The 13,086-nt window shown below is 39.1% G+C and overlaps 1 protein-coding gene across 1 annotated transcript in view; it reads left to right on the forward strand.

Moving 5' to 3' along the window:
* Window positions 1-4,599: 4,599 nt before the first annotated feature.
* The window catches only part of LOC127416220 (XK-related protein 6), a 73,216-nt gene continuing 64,729 nt past the window's right edge, over window positions 4,600-13,086 (forward strand). Inside the window, exon 1 of the mRNA XM_051655440.1 lies at window positions 4,600-5,171. Within this exon, the coding sequence (XP_051511400.1) occupies window positions 4,600-5,171 (572 nt within the window). The remainder of the gene's footprint in view (window positions 5,172-13,086) is intronic.

The raw sequence follows: 13,086 nt of genomic DNA on the forward strand, positions 1-13,086 counted from the left end.
TTGTGCTTGTCTATTTAACAGGATAAGGTTTAATTTCACCTCTGAGTAAATACCTCTGAAAAGCATTGCTGGGAATACACATCGGCCTCTACTTGCTTCTTAATGTTATCCATTATACTGTAAAGTTACTACTGACAGTACCTTGTTAAGAAAGTAGCTGAGAAGCTTTATTGTAGTTACTGATAATGTGACCTTTCTTATAATTTCATGTCTAAGGAATTAAAAGGACCTGAACTACTTGGAACTGCCTAATGTTCAACAGTAACAAAGCGAAATACATAACAGATACTATAATTTTTTATAACTTTTTATTATAGTGGGATAATTTAATTTTAGTTTAAAATAAATTAAAGAAATGTTTCTCACAATCTTGAGGATAACAGAGTTTTTTTCTTACTATAATATTTTTGTTCCATTATTGTGCTATATAATAAGATTTGAAACATCTTATACAAAATATTTTCTTTTTTAAGTAAAATTTTAGAGAGAGTTTTTGACACTTTCAAATTGGGTATGACTTAGAAATTCCAAGTCTGTTGAGCGATCTGAGAGATTTCGAGTCCGTGCAGTATTTACGGAACTGAATAAAGACAAATCCAGAGCAGATTTGTATAACCTCAAGGGACCCCCCCTCCTCATGTGCATACATTATATTTTGTCATCGCTATACGCTATGCATAATTTAATTTAATTTAAACCCACTAATCTCAGTTCAGGACACTCTGGGCTGTCATTAAAGGGTTAAACTTTTAATGAACCGAGTCATGTGACAAAACAACATGGCGCTGATCACAGCGGGGTTTGTCTTTGAGAGAAATGCCAACAAAACTACATCTGGTAAGAAACCTTGTCTCTACTTTCATATGATATGCCATTTTGAACAGTTAAATGGTTTATCGCGAAATGGCACGCTGTTAAACACAATGACCGCAGACGAGGACCATAGGGCTATTGTTCCCTTAGAAATCCTATATTCACTGTGCAATATCACATTAAGAATCATTGGGTGCATTTAAAAGATGGAAAATATTGCTTTCAGAGGCTTTATATGGAGTTAGGATGAAAATAAGTTGAATGTCAAACTTTTCTGAGACCAGTGCAGACAAACAGCACACTGGAAGTTAAGTCATTCACTAAATAGGGAGCAAGGGAGCATCCTATAGCTTTCCTATGCAGCCAAGTGCATTCATTCCAAACATTCGACCAAAAGTTCAGTTTCAGGCTGCAGATGATGTTTGGACCACTCAGTATGGTTGGCAGACATGGGACAATGGAAATCAGTACATAGATTCAGAATTGTTAATGTATAATTTTATTTTAACATGGCTGGCACTGATTGGACGATGCTGGCCATTAATCAGAATTATTCATGCTAATTTCTGATTGGTAAAATGCTTCAGCACTTGCTATCACTTGTTTGTTTGACAGTGCAAAGAGAGAAAATAGAGATTTTGTTGCCAAAGTAGAAAACAACATTGTAACATACTGTAAAAGTCAAATAATATTTATTTGTATAGTTTTTTATTTGTGCTTTTCCCAATACACATTGTTCCAAAGCAGCTTTACAGAAAATCAGTTGTAATGTCTGTAACAACTCAAAAACAAGAATAACCAACACTCCTGAAAATATAATAAACAATTTGATTTAAAAAAAATCTGACTTTCTATAGCTTGGTATTATTTAAAATTTCACAATTTAGTCCTGCTGTCCCCATATGAGGACAGAGTTTTAGGAAAACTATTATGATCTTAAAAAAAAAGAAAAAAAAAAAAAAGAAATGTTTTTTATTAGGGGCTACTAATTACAAATCAAAAAGGGAAATGAAAAATGCACACAGCAGTTGCATTTGGGTCTCAGGAGGATAAACTAACACAGTGTGTGTGCATGTACATTTGTCCACCTGTATGAATCTGCAACACAGCTCCTGCTGTAGTCTTAGCAGAATCCTGCTGGGAGCAAAGTGGCTTCCTGTTGAGGTGGAAGACGAGTGTCTGGCATCTTTTGAGGGTTGTTAGTGACTATAGTCACTGCATTATTTAGCTTGAATTACATGTGAGCCATGAACCCCCCTAACCCCCAAGAAAAAAATAAAAATAAAAATAAAAAATAAAAAAAATACACAGCTCCATTTGCTCTCATTAAAAATGCATGCAGTTTGTGGGGAAAAACACTCCCCTGACTAAGCTGATATTTTTGCAAGTGTAACTCTGGAGAGTTGTCTGTCAATGGAGCCAGGCACACAAAAGCAAGCATTATAAGCTCATGTTAAAGCAAATCAATCCTAACATAGTTCCATTATATATACAGTATTACTTAAAAACTGTCTGTGAAGGATTGCTGTTGTATGGCCATGGAATAATTGTCAGTTTGTTATCACTCTGGCATGACAGAGTGCACCAGAAGGGCCCCAAAGGCCATTAGATGCAACACACTGCATCTCACCCAGACTTTTTTTTTGCGTTTGGCGCTCCTTTGATAGTGCCTTTGTACATTACAGGCTGAGAAATGCAAGTTATTATGGAATGTGCTGCTTACAGAACATTTCTGTGAAGTTTTCTGAGCTCTGAACCCAGTAGAGACACTGACAGCATGCTCTAATGTAAAAAATAAATAAAACTAAATCTCACTAGACCTGCAGTACGGTGCAAAGAATTAACAGTCACTGCATATATTAAAAGTAGAGACACTGGAACTGTTTGTGAATGCTAGATGAGGCACTAATGTACAACGACCTGTGCAACTGAAACCAATTACACTTATAAAATGGGAAGGGTTGGGAGACGAATGTCATTCTCTCACACATATTTTAATAGACTGTGAAGGAGCAATTTACAACTTAATTAACTGAGGATCACTGTAATAAAGATTATGATTACTATAAAGCCGTCATATCTGTGCCTCATGCAGTGATCTAAGCCTATTGGCAGCCGAGGGGACTGTAGTGTGAGATCTTAGTAATGTAACAGTGGCACTGTCTTAATCCTGGTAATGCTTCCCTGGTGCTTCTACAGGTGTTGAGGATTCATGACAGCTTGTGGGAGGGTGAGCGGGACTTCTCTGTGGCAATGGACAACACTAATACACTGTTTGCTGCTTTGCTGGCAGACAAAGCATGCTTCATTCTGTAATCAGAGCTTAAGTGTGTGGTCTTTTTTTTCTTCCTGTGGATAACAGCAATGCTTTGGATAGGACTGAAGCATCTCTAATGCTTCCTCCTTCTCTATTTTCACACTCTGGCCGTGTGAGAGAGTATTATTGATATCTGGAAGAAACCCGATGCAGGGCATTGAAAAATAGCTTAGAGTGTGGCTCGGTTTGCTGATGCCATGGGTTTTCAAAGAATAAAAGGCTGAATTTAGGAGTGTAACAAATGACACAAGCCCCATGTTATTTTTAACACAGTCACAAAGGAATAACGAAGTGACAGCTGCGTGCAAATGAAAGTCCCGACTGGCCGCTTAATGGAGCTTCAGCACCACGGACAGCGCGAAGATGAGTTCTCATAAGGACAGTTCGCTTGTCACAATATTTATTATGTCTATTTTGATAGATCTTACTTGAACTTCACTGCTACTTCCTGTTCTATTTACAAATATACAGGGATTTTCTTGTTTTCACTGACGAGAGAGATTTGTCACAAACAGGACAGCACAGAGGCGTTGTACAGCTTACGACCAGTTCAAAGACTAGGCCTACATTGCAAATAAGTCATGCTCTGCGTCACCGTCACGGATGCAAAAACTTGTGAGAACGGCCCCTTAGCATTACTCTACCTAGCAGAACTACCCCATTACGCACACTTAGTGACAGTTCTCACCAAACGCGTTTTTGCGTCCGTCCGCGCTTTTTTTCAATTGTTTTTCTATGTAAACTTGCTCTCTAGCGCAATTTCCTCTTTATAGACGCAGTGTCAACTTAATAAGAACTTCAACCTGCGTTCTGCTTTATTCGAGGCGCTGCGTCTATGTTTAAAGCAAGAACGCGTTCGGTCTGAACAGCCCTTAATTGTAGCTTTATCCAGGATGTTAAAAAAAAAAACCTCAGTGGCCATAACAAATGACGATGACTCCCCGCTCATACTGGAAGGGTTAAGAAAACGAGTGGCGCGCTCACTACTGCATTACATCATTCAGCAAACCTCCAGTTCTGGGGCGCAAATCGAAACACTAGGCGGCATCATCGATGAGTGAGGAGCCACGGCTTCAGTACGACAGACAGTCTCTCCAGTCAGTCAGTTGCGTCCGGAAGCTCAGGGAACAGAGCAGCGCTGCCTGTGTATCGCTGCGGGGATACTGCAAACAGACATGTACAGGTGACAGCTGCAGCGCAGTCCCAACAAACTGCTTTCAGGAGTTAATCTCTGACCTGTGCCGGTACGAGGTCTATATCAGGTGTGGGTCAGGCTGTTGTGGGCTGCACTAGAGCACTGGAGGAGGATGCTCAGCCTCTCTGCCGCGGAGAAGCATACTGGCCTCTGGAGGCATCACTGTCACCCCACGACTACATGGCTACCTCACTAGGGGTACTCTGGAAAAACAGGTGTCAGGGAAGTGACGTCACGAGCCTCGGAACCGGAGGTGTGAGCTTTGGAGAGCAAGATGGCAGCGAAATCCGACGGTCGGGGGGTCGTCACCGGTTTCGCCCAGCTGCACAACCTGGACGAGACGGTGGGGAGTTGCGAGGACGACCCGAGGCACGGCAGCTCCTTCCACATCTGCCACTGCTGCAACACCTCGTCGTGCTACTGGGGCTGTCGGAGCGCCTGTCTGCATTACCTCCTGGGCAAGGGGAGAGAAATCAAGCGGCCCCCTTACGAGGAGCGCCTGTGGTTGGATTGCCTCTGGATCGTCCTCGCGCTATTGGTCTTCTTCTGGGACGTGGGCACTGATTTGTGGCTGGCGGTCGATTACTACACCAAGCAGGACTACCTCTGGTTCGGACTCACGCTGTTCTTCGTCCTGGTCCCGTCGGTTCTGGTCCAGATCCTGAGCTTCAGGTGGTTCGTGCAGGATTACACGGGGGGCGGTTTGGGGTCCGTGGAGGGTCTCAGCAGCCGGATGGCAACGGCGTGTCCGAGCACAGGGGTGTACGACAGGGGCAAGTGCTGTCGCCTGTCTGTGTGGGTCTGGCAGACGCTCATACACATCCTTCAGATGGGACAAGTATGGAGGTAAGCGCTGTCTTGTCGTCTTCTCCTGACTGATACTTTCTTTTTCATACTTTTTGTCTGTCACCTTACATAACCCGTGTGCGCGTAGGCTCATGAGATGAAAGTGCTTGCCTGCTCAGTCTCACAAGTGCGTTTATGCCTGCACCCCCATTTTACGCGTGCTATTTACTCTCCCTGCAGGCAGTGGCACATCTAAAACCCACTGGGTTATGCAAAACAGCAAAACCTCATCATGCGCTTTTCTGTGAATGAAGATCGACTGCAAATCCTCACCTCAAATCAGTTGCATTAGTATGCGTAAGGGCGCTCTGGCAGAGTACATAGTGTATTACACAGTGCTTCTGAGGATTCATTCACCCTCCCGCATGAAAAAAGGCTGCTCAACTCTAAGACCACTGGCGAGACATACATCGAGTTTCTCAGGCTATCCGAGACCCCCTTTCTTAAGCTCGGTGTCATCACTACAATTTGCAAATCATGGCCTTTTGGTCTTTATTGTATCACAATTATTACCATAGGTGATGTGCATAATAATTCCAGTCAGTAGCTACAGAGTGTGCGTCGACCTCATAGGAGATCTAGTGAAAGAATTGGATCAGGAGCATGCTGCAGGGAATAATCTGGCGTAGGGAATAGTCCGTGGCATATTGTATTTATGTCTGATCCGCTAGAAATGATGCGACAGTTTTCCTGCTGCAGACAGACGCAGTGGCTGCATTCACATTTCTGTGGAGGCGTTCAGTTTAGTTGGACGATTGGGCAATTTTGCTTGATTTCGATGCCATTCATTATTCATGTTTGCTTGTGTTCATGTTTCCGTCTTTATGCTGTGTATCATTGTTTAAAGATGAAGTCATCTGTTATCAATGTCTCACAATTGTCATGATGTCATCGCTTTAAAGGTGCTATAGCATCTCTTTCTCGCTCTTGGTCTATCTTTTTGAGCACGTGTGTGCAAAAGGAATTCCTTCTCATCTTTCATAGTCATGTATCCCTTTTCATGTAGCCTTTTTTAAGATAAACACAATGAAATCCAGATAAAACCTTATTTAAAAAAAAAAATACTACTTAGGATTTGTTTATATAACTCTGATTTTAAACCAATAATCTAAAGAATAACCGAACTGGAAGATTTGAACTGTGATTTTTACATACTGTAAGGTAGGAAGATTTTCATTACACTGGGACATACCTGAAACCTGGCTTTCTGTGGTACATATTAGTTAAAGATTTAAGAACTATCTTTTAGCTCTTTTTTCAAAGGGATTGTTGCTATCCTAGATGTGTATGACTTTATTTCTTCAGCTGAACACAAACAAATATTTTTAGAAGAATATCTCAGCTCTGTATATCCATACCATGCAAGTGAATGGTGAACAAAATATTGAAGCTCCAAAAGGCACATAAAGGCAGCACAAAAGTAATCCATATGACTCCAGTGGTTACATCCATGTCTTCAGAAGTGATATGATAGGTGTGGGTGAGAAACAGATCAATATTTAAGTCCCTTTTTATTATAAATCTCCACTTTCACTTTCAAATTCTTCTTCTTTTGTTTTTAGTGATTCCCATTCTTTGTGCATATCACCACATACTGGGTAGGGAAGATAATTTATAGTAAAAAAGGACTTAAATTTTGATCTGTTTCTCACCCACACTTATCGCTTCAGAAAACATGGATTAAATCACTGGAGTCATATGGATTACCTTTATGCTGCCTTTATGTCCTTTGTGGAGCTTTGTGGTTCTGGCCACCATTTACTTGCATTGAATGGACCAACAGAACTGAGATATTCTTCTAAAAATCTTTGTTTGTGTTCAGCAGAAGAAAGAAAGTCATACACATCTGGAAAGGCATAAAAGTGAGTAAATGATCAGAGGATTTTCATTTTTGGGTGAACTATCCCTTTAACATGACTCAAGCGCTGCTGCTGCTGCTGGCAACACAAAACAGATAACACTTATTTTATTGTGCATTAAATGTAATATTTGAAATGCAAAAGTCAGTAGAAAGGCAGTTTGAGGTCAAATGCTTGGCTGCATCAGCAGATCATCTTGAAAAGAGTGGTCCAGCTTTGAAGTGCCAGGGAAAGTGGGTTAGAAGAAGTCGACATCAAAGAAGTCGCTTTTTATTCCTTTTAAAACTGTGTGAATAAGGTGCTCACATTTAGATCCATTTTTAGACATATAACCCTTTAAGCTTAAGCCAAGTTAAAGGAATAGTTCACCCAAAGATGAAAATTCTCTCATCATTTTCTCACCCTCTTGATGTTCTAAACCCATATCACCCTCTTTAGTGAAACACAAAAGGAGATGGTAGGCAGAATTTTAGGGACTGACAGCATCTGTCATCATTCACTTATTTGGAAAAGAGGGCAGTGTCAATGTTTGTTACAGAATTTCTATTTTTGTCATCTATTTGTCTATTCATAATATGATGCTTATCTTATTATTCTAGTATCATTACATCTCAAAGTTTCAAAATTATTATTAATTCCTTTTAGGAGTAAAGCTTTTTTTAAATAAAGAAAACACACTGAGTGCACGTTTAAAATGATTTCAATGTGAAAACCAAAAATCTTTGAAGTGCGATTCCACAAATCTGTTTCTGCAACAGCCCCAGACTACCAGAAAAAATCTTCCATCAAAGGCCTTAGAACTTGTGCACTTAATAAGATGGATTCTTAGCCCATGAGAAAAGCTTCAATTGGATGTTTGTTTATCCATGCTTAGCACGAAAGCCTGACGATGTCTTTGTTGGCTTCAGTGACTAGTCTGATGCAGCACCAGCTCCACTGCCAAGACCTCCAGCCTTTTCCACCAGCCTTGAGTTGAAAGTCAGTCAGCGCAAGCGTCTTGAGAGATAAACGAGAGATAATACTCGATTAAGCAGCCCAAGGTGTATTTTATGAGCTGGTTACGTACTATGCACTCAGCCCTTTGGCTCCAGAGGAAAAAAAAATTAAAAATCAGTTGAGGCAACTTTGTACCCCTGACTACACTAGGGAAGGAATAGACCATTGCTGCTGCTGATCATGGCCCGTGCTAATCAGTGGATAGTTCATATTTATGATGATTGGTGGACATTTACATTTGTTCATTTTTGAGATGCTTTCAATCAAAGCAACATACAGTATACAGTTTTCAAGTCACACATTATGTAAGTATTTGCATTTCCTGGGAACAGGACAGTCTCCAAAATTCATTGGGCTCAGAACTTCATTTGTATGGGTGGGCCCCCTGAAATCTGCACCTTATATCCAGTTTGCACAGTGTACTGACAGTAATGTAAATTAAGTTTCTATGTTCATGATGTGAATGAAGTTGCATTCTTAATGTAAACTAAGAATCTTCCTCTTTCGGCTGCTCCCTTTAGGGTTCACCACAGCGGACCGTCCGTGATCCGCATATTTGACTTGGCACAGGTTTTACGCCGGGTGCCCTTCCTGATGCAGCCCTGGGTGCTGGGCTGGGGCACTCTCACTCACACCTACGGGTCAATTTAGAATGTTATGTAAACTAAGTCTCTGTGTTGATGAGGCTCCAGCACCTTTTCATCCGAGATGGCTCTAGATGGCCCACTGCAATTGCCATTATATAATCGATAGATGCCACTCAACCAAATGCTGCAGCAACACCAAATGTGTGGACATTTGTTCTTCCTTTAAATATAAAGTTGTTTGTGTTGATGCAGTTGTAAGGTAGACTGTAATTTCTTACAATATGTTCCATGTTGGTTTGAGTTCTAGAGGCCCACAATTTTATGTATTAGTGATACACAGGGCATTTCAGACATGCTGGAGCATGAGAATCGTAAACAAATGCTGTTTTAAGGTAGTTTCTCTGCCATTTTTCTCTCCAAATCTGTCTAGCTAAAAATCATTGCTCTGCTGCTCTGGCCTCCCCATCCACTAGTTAAAGTCATAATATGCTCCTTTCCCTTCTCTCCCTTGCTGCCTGTTTTCCCTTTAACATAAATCTCTACTTGACCTCCATTTCTGTCAGGAAACTGGAGCATCTGTCGGCCTACCCATTATTGGAGACTTTTCCCCCTATCTGTGACGTTTAGAGCACACTCCACAGCCCTCCCTCTACACTCCATCACCTCTAGTAAGCTTGAACACACACACACACACTGTCCCCATTCTCTCCTGTTTGCCCTCTTAGTGTCACACCTCTCACTGGGGCTCAGGTAGGGTATGTAGTCAGGTACTATATTTTGTATGGTGTTTGTTTGAGAATGAGTGTTTGGAACACCATTTTATATTGGCTCTGTTGAACGCCACCACACACACACCAGACCTGACAACTTGTGTATTACTTATGTCTCACTGAGTTCTTGAAATACCACTCAGTAAATGTCTCACAGGGGTTCAGGTTAGGTGTACTGTATAGTCAGGTACTATATGGTGTTGTTTGAGCCTGATCTCATCATGTGACTAGCATAATTTTTGCTAATGATATTGGGTAGTTTCTTGCACGTATCACAGCAGATCCGAGGTGAAATGGCCACTGTGTGGCGCTAAAAGCGAGTGAAATGTTCTCAGATTCGTTTTTTTTTTTTAAGATTAAAGGAATAGTTCACCCAAAAATTATAATTCTCTCATCATTTACTCTCAAACTCGTATGACTTTCTTCCTTCTGCGGAGCACAAATGAAGATTTTTGAAGGATGTAAATGTATGTGTGTGTGTGTGTGTCCATAAAATGTAAGTCAAACATTTTAGGCTCCAAAATGGACATACAGGCATCATAACGGTAATCCATACAACTTGAGTGGTTTAGTCCATGTCTACTGAAGGGATACAATCAATTTTGGGTGAGAAACAGACCAAAATGTAACTCCCTTTTCACTATAAATCTTGACATCTGCATTCCCATTGGTGCGATCACGATTTTAAGTTGGTAATGCAGACGTTCAAATGTATCGCCTTACGTATCATACGCTATAGTAGAAGTGTTTAGATGTCATAAGATAATGTTGTGTGAAGAACAGGATGAAAAGAAAAAGTCTTTATGTACTGATAATCTGCCGTTTACTTGTATGACGTGATTTGTTGTTGTAGCACCTCTAGTGTTAATTTCATCAAGAATAGTGCCATGATATGTACAATGAGCCATGTAAAAATAAGTTGTGTCTCAAATTATATAACTTAAATTGTGTGTCATATTATTTACTGTATACAAGCTCTGTCTATTTAATGCTTTAATTTAATGGAATTAATTATATAAAAAAGCAGGGGGCGTTAAGCGCAACTCCAGCTAAACAGGCAACGCTGTTTAAAAAATAAAAAATAAAATAAAAAAAACGCAGCTTTATGCATTTAAACAGCTGGAAGGAGCACAGTTCCAAATGCAGAGGTCTCGAAATGTGTTTTTCTGAGTTTCAAATGATGTATATTTTGACACAGCATCCTAAAAACTCAATTTTAATTAATAATTAAATGAAATATGAATATATTAATATTAGTGTATTCATATAATTTATTAATATATATATAATTTTAATAGAACTATTTATAATTATTTAATCATTATATGTAGATATTTTTATTTTCTAAAAATATTTTATATCGTTTTTTGTTTTGTATACAAATATTGATATATGCGATTAATTTGATGAAAAATTGTAATTGATTGACAGCCCTACTATATATTGAAATGTTCAAAGGGGAAGCAGTGTGAACACACTACTCACATTTTTCAGTGTGAACACACTACTCACACTATCTATACTACAAAATGGCGTAGAATAGTGCTGAAGTATGCAAAACAGGACGTACCTTTGGTCTCTAGTGCTGGGCACTGCTGGTTAGTTTTTTATGTACCTCTTTAGGTGCCATTTCATAGTTCAACTGCCTCCTCAAGAGCCTTTTTTAGTTAACACAGCCTTTATGGTTTAGTGAGTACCTAAGTAAGCACATTTGTCCTCAGATGTGCTTACTGAAAACTCTACTAGTTTTGTATTCCCAGTGACCTTGCAAAAATTGTAGAACATATTCAGAGACTAGACATACTCAAAGACCAGCCACACTTAATGTAGCCTATTCATTCACCCACAAAGGTGGTTTAACCTTGCCAAATTGGAAGCAATACATGATTGTGTCATAGAGATCTGCTGCAGAGTATACATACATATGTGTGTTTGTAATAGATGTAGGTAGGCCAGTTTGTATGATAAATTGTCGCAGCTTGTGTGCTAAGACAACCTTGGCATTGGAGGTGGGAGAGATTTACATGATGCAGTCACGTTTGACTCTGTCCTGCTTATAAGATGCACAATGGAGTGTTATGACTAGTTTGTGAGTGTTTTCACTTCGTGTTCATGTGTTGGTGTGAAGACCGTCTTGGGTAATTTATGTGTGTTTCTATCATCTTGGCAGTAAATTGTAGCAACTAATTTGTGAGTATGTTTACAGATTGAACCACAGAGTGATATGAATAATTTGTACGTGTTGGATCACACCAGCTGGTTTTACGATTATGACTAATCAGTTTAATTTTCACTACCCCTTATGCAGTAATTCTTACTGAATTTAACTCTTGTTTGTACTGCTTCAAACTCACAAGGAAAATAAAAAACAAACTTCCACAAATTTAGTAATAGTAGTTAGTTTAATAGTTAATAGAAGATTGTCCTTGCTCTTTTGAATAGAAACATAACATACTCAACTTACACAACGCAAAGCTACCTTCAGTCAACCAAGACCAGATATGCAAAATGGGTCATACAGAATTGCCACACTGTAAAAAGTTTGACCTACAATGAACAATAACTGGGTGATTCTCACAGAATCTGTCAAGATAGTATTCTGGTCATGTTTAACCCCAAATCAGAAACAAACATTTCTGAAATTATATTTTGCATGATGAAAATTAAGCTTAAATTTAGGACATTTAATATTTTTTTGGATTCTGACTTCTTTTTATTTTTTCGGAACACTTAAAGCACATATTACCCCCCAGTTCTCATTACTGTAAAGCATACTGCCATTTTGCTTATACTATTCCTAATGTTTTCAATTATGATTTTCATTACTGTAACATAGTATTACGGAAAAAAAGATGCTGTTGAACAATGATTTTTCCAATTAATATATGATCAAATTAAAGGCAGTACCAAGGGAATACTGTTATGATATGTACATTTCTTTACAATTTAGATAATATCATTTTTTTCACGTTGCGGTAATGATAATACTATAATTAACATAATGTTTTGCATTGTGGTAATGAGAATTGGGGTGTAAAATGTGGGTAATTGTCATGCAAATAATGGCCTAAATGGCCCTAAAAATAGCCTTCAATTTCTTTATGCAAAATGCAATTTTGATTTTTGAGTAAAATTGGACCAGGACATTTTCTTGACAGGTTTCGTGAAAATTACCCAACTTAAAGGAAACAAACAGTAGTTAAGTTGCGGAATTTCACATCACAGTAAAATTATTAGATTACAGATAACTAATTAGGTTGCAGCCTATCATAATGACTTAATGGCTTAATTTAAAATAATTCATTTTTGGTAGTAATATTATCACCTTTTTCCTGAACGTGGAAGTGTTCCATGATTCATAATGTAAGTCTGTTTTAGTTTTCCGGTCTCCAGTGTTTTAATTCATATCTGTGTATGTTTTTAGCAGAAAATGTGATGTTTAGCATGTCAAATTTTTACATATTGCCAAACACAAAAACATGTGGCTCCTTAGTGCTGATACTCACAAAGTCGCAATGACCGTCTTTATTTACTGTCTTTTGGGTAGATGACATGAAGTGATGGCCCAAGGTTAGTTATGTTGTTATCATGAACTGTTCTGAGTTGTTATGACAGCAAGCAATTACAAAGTTGAGCCTGAACTCCAAATAACACGTAAAATGTTCTTTAGATCGGTAGTTTTTGGGGGTCAGGAGCTACAGCT

The sequence above is a fragment of the Myxocyprinus asiaticus genome, chromosome 25 (assembly GCF_019703515.2).
Source record: "Myxocyprinus asiaticus isolate MX2 ecotype Aquarium Trade chromosome 25, UBuf_Myxa_2, whole genome shotgun sequence".
Lineage (NCBI taxonomy): Eukaryota > Metazoa > Chordata > Actinopteri > Cypriniformes > Catostomidae > Myxocyprinus > Myxocyprinus asiaticus.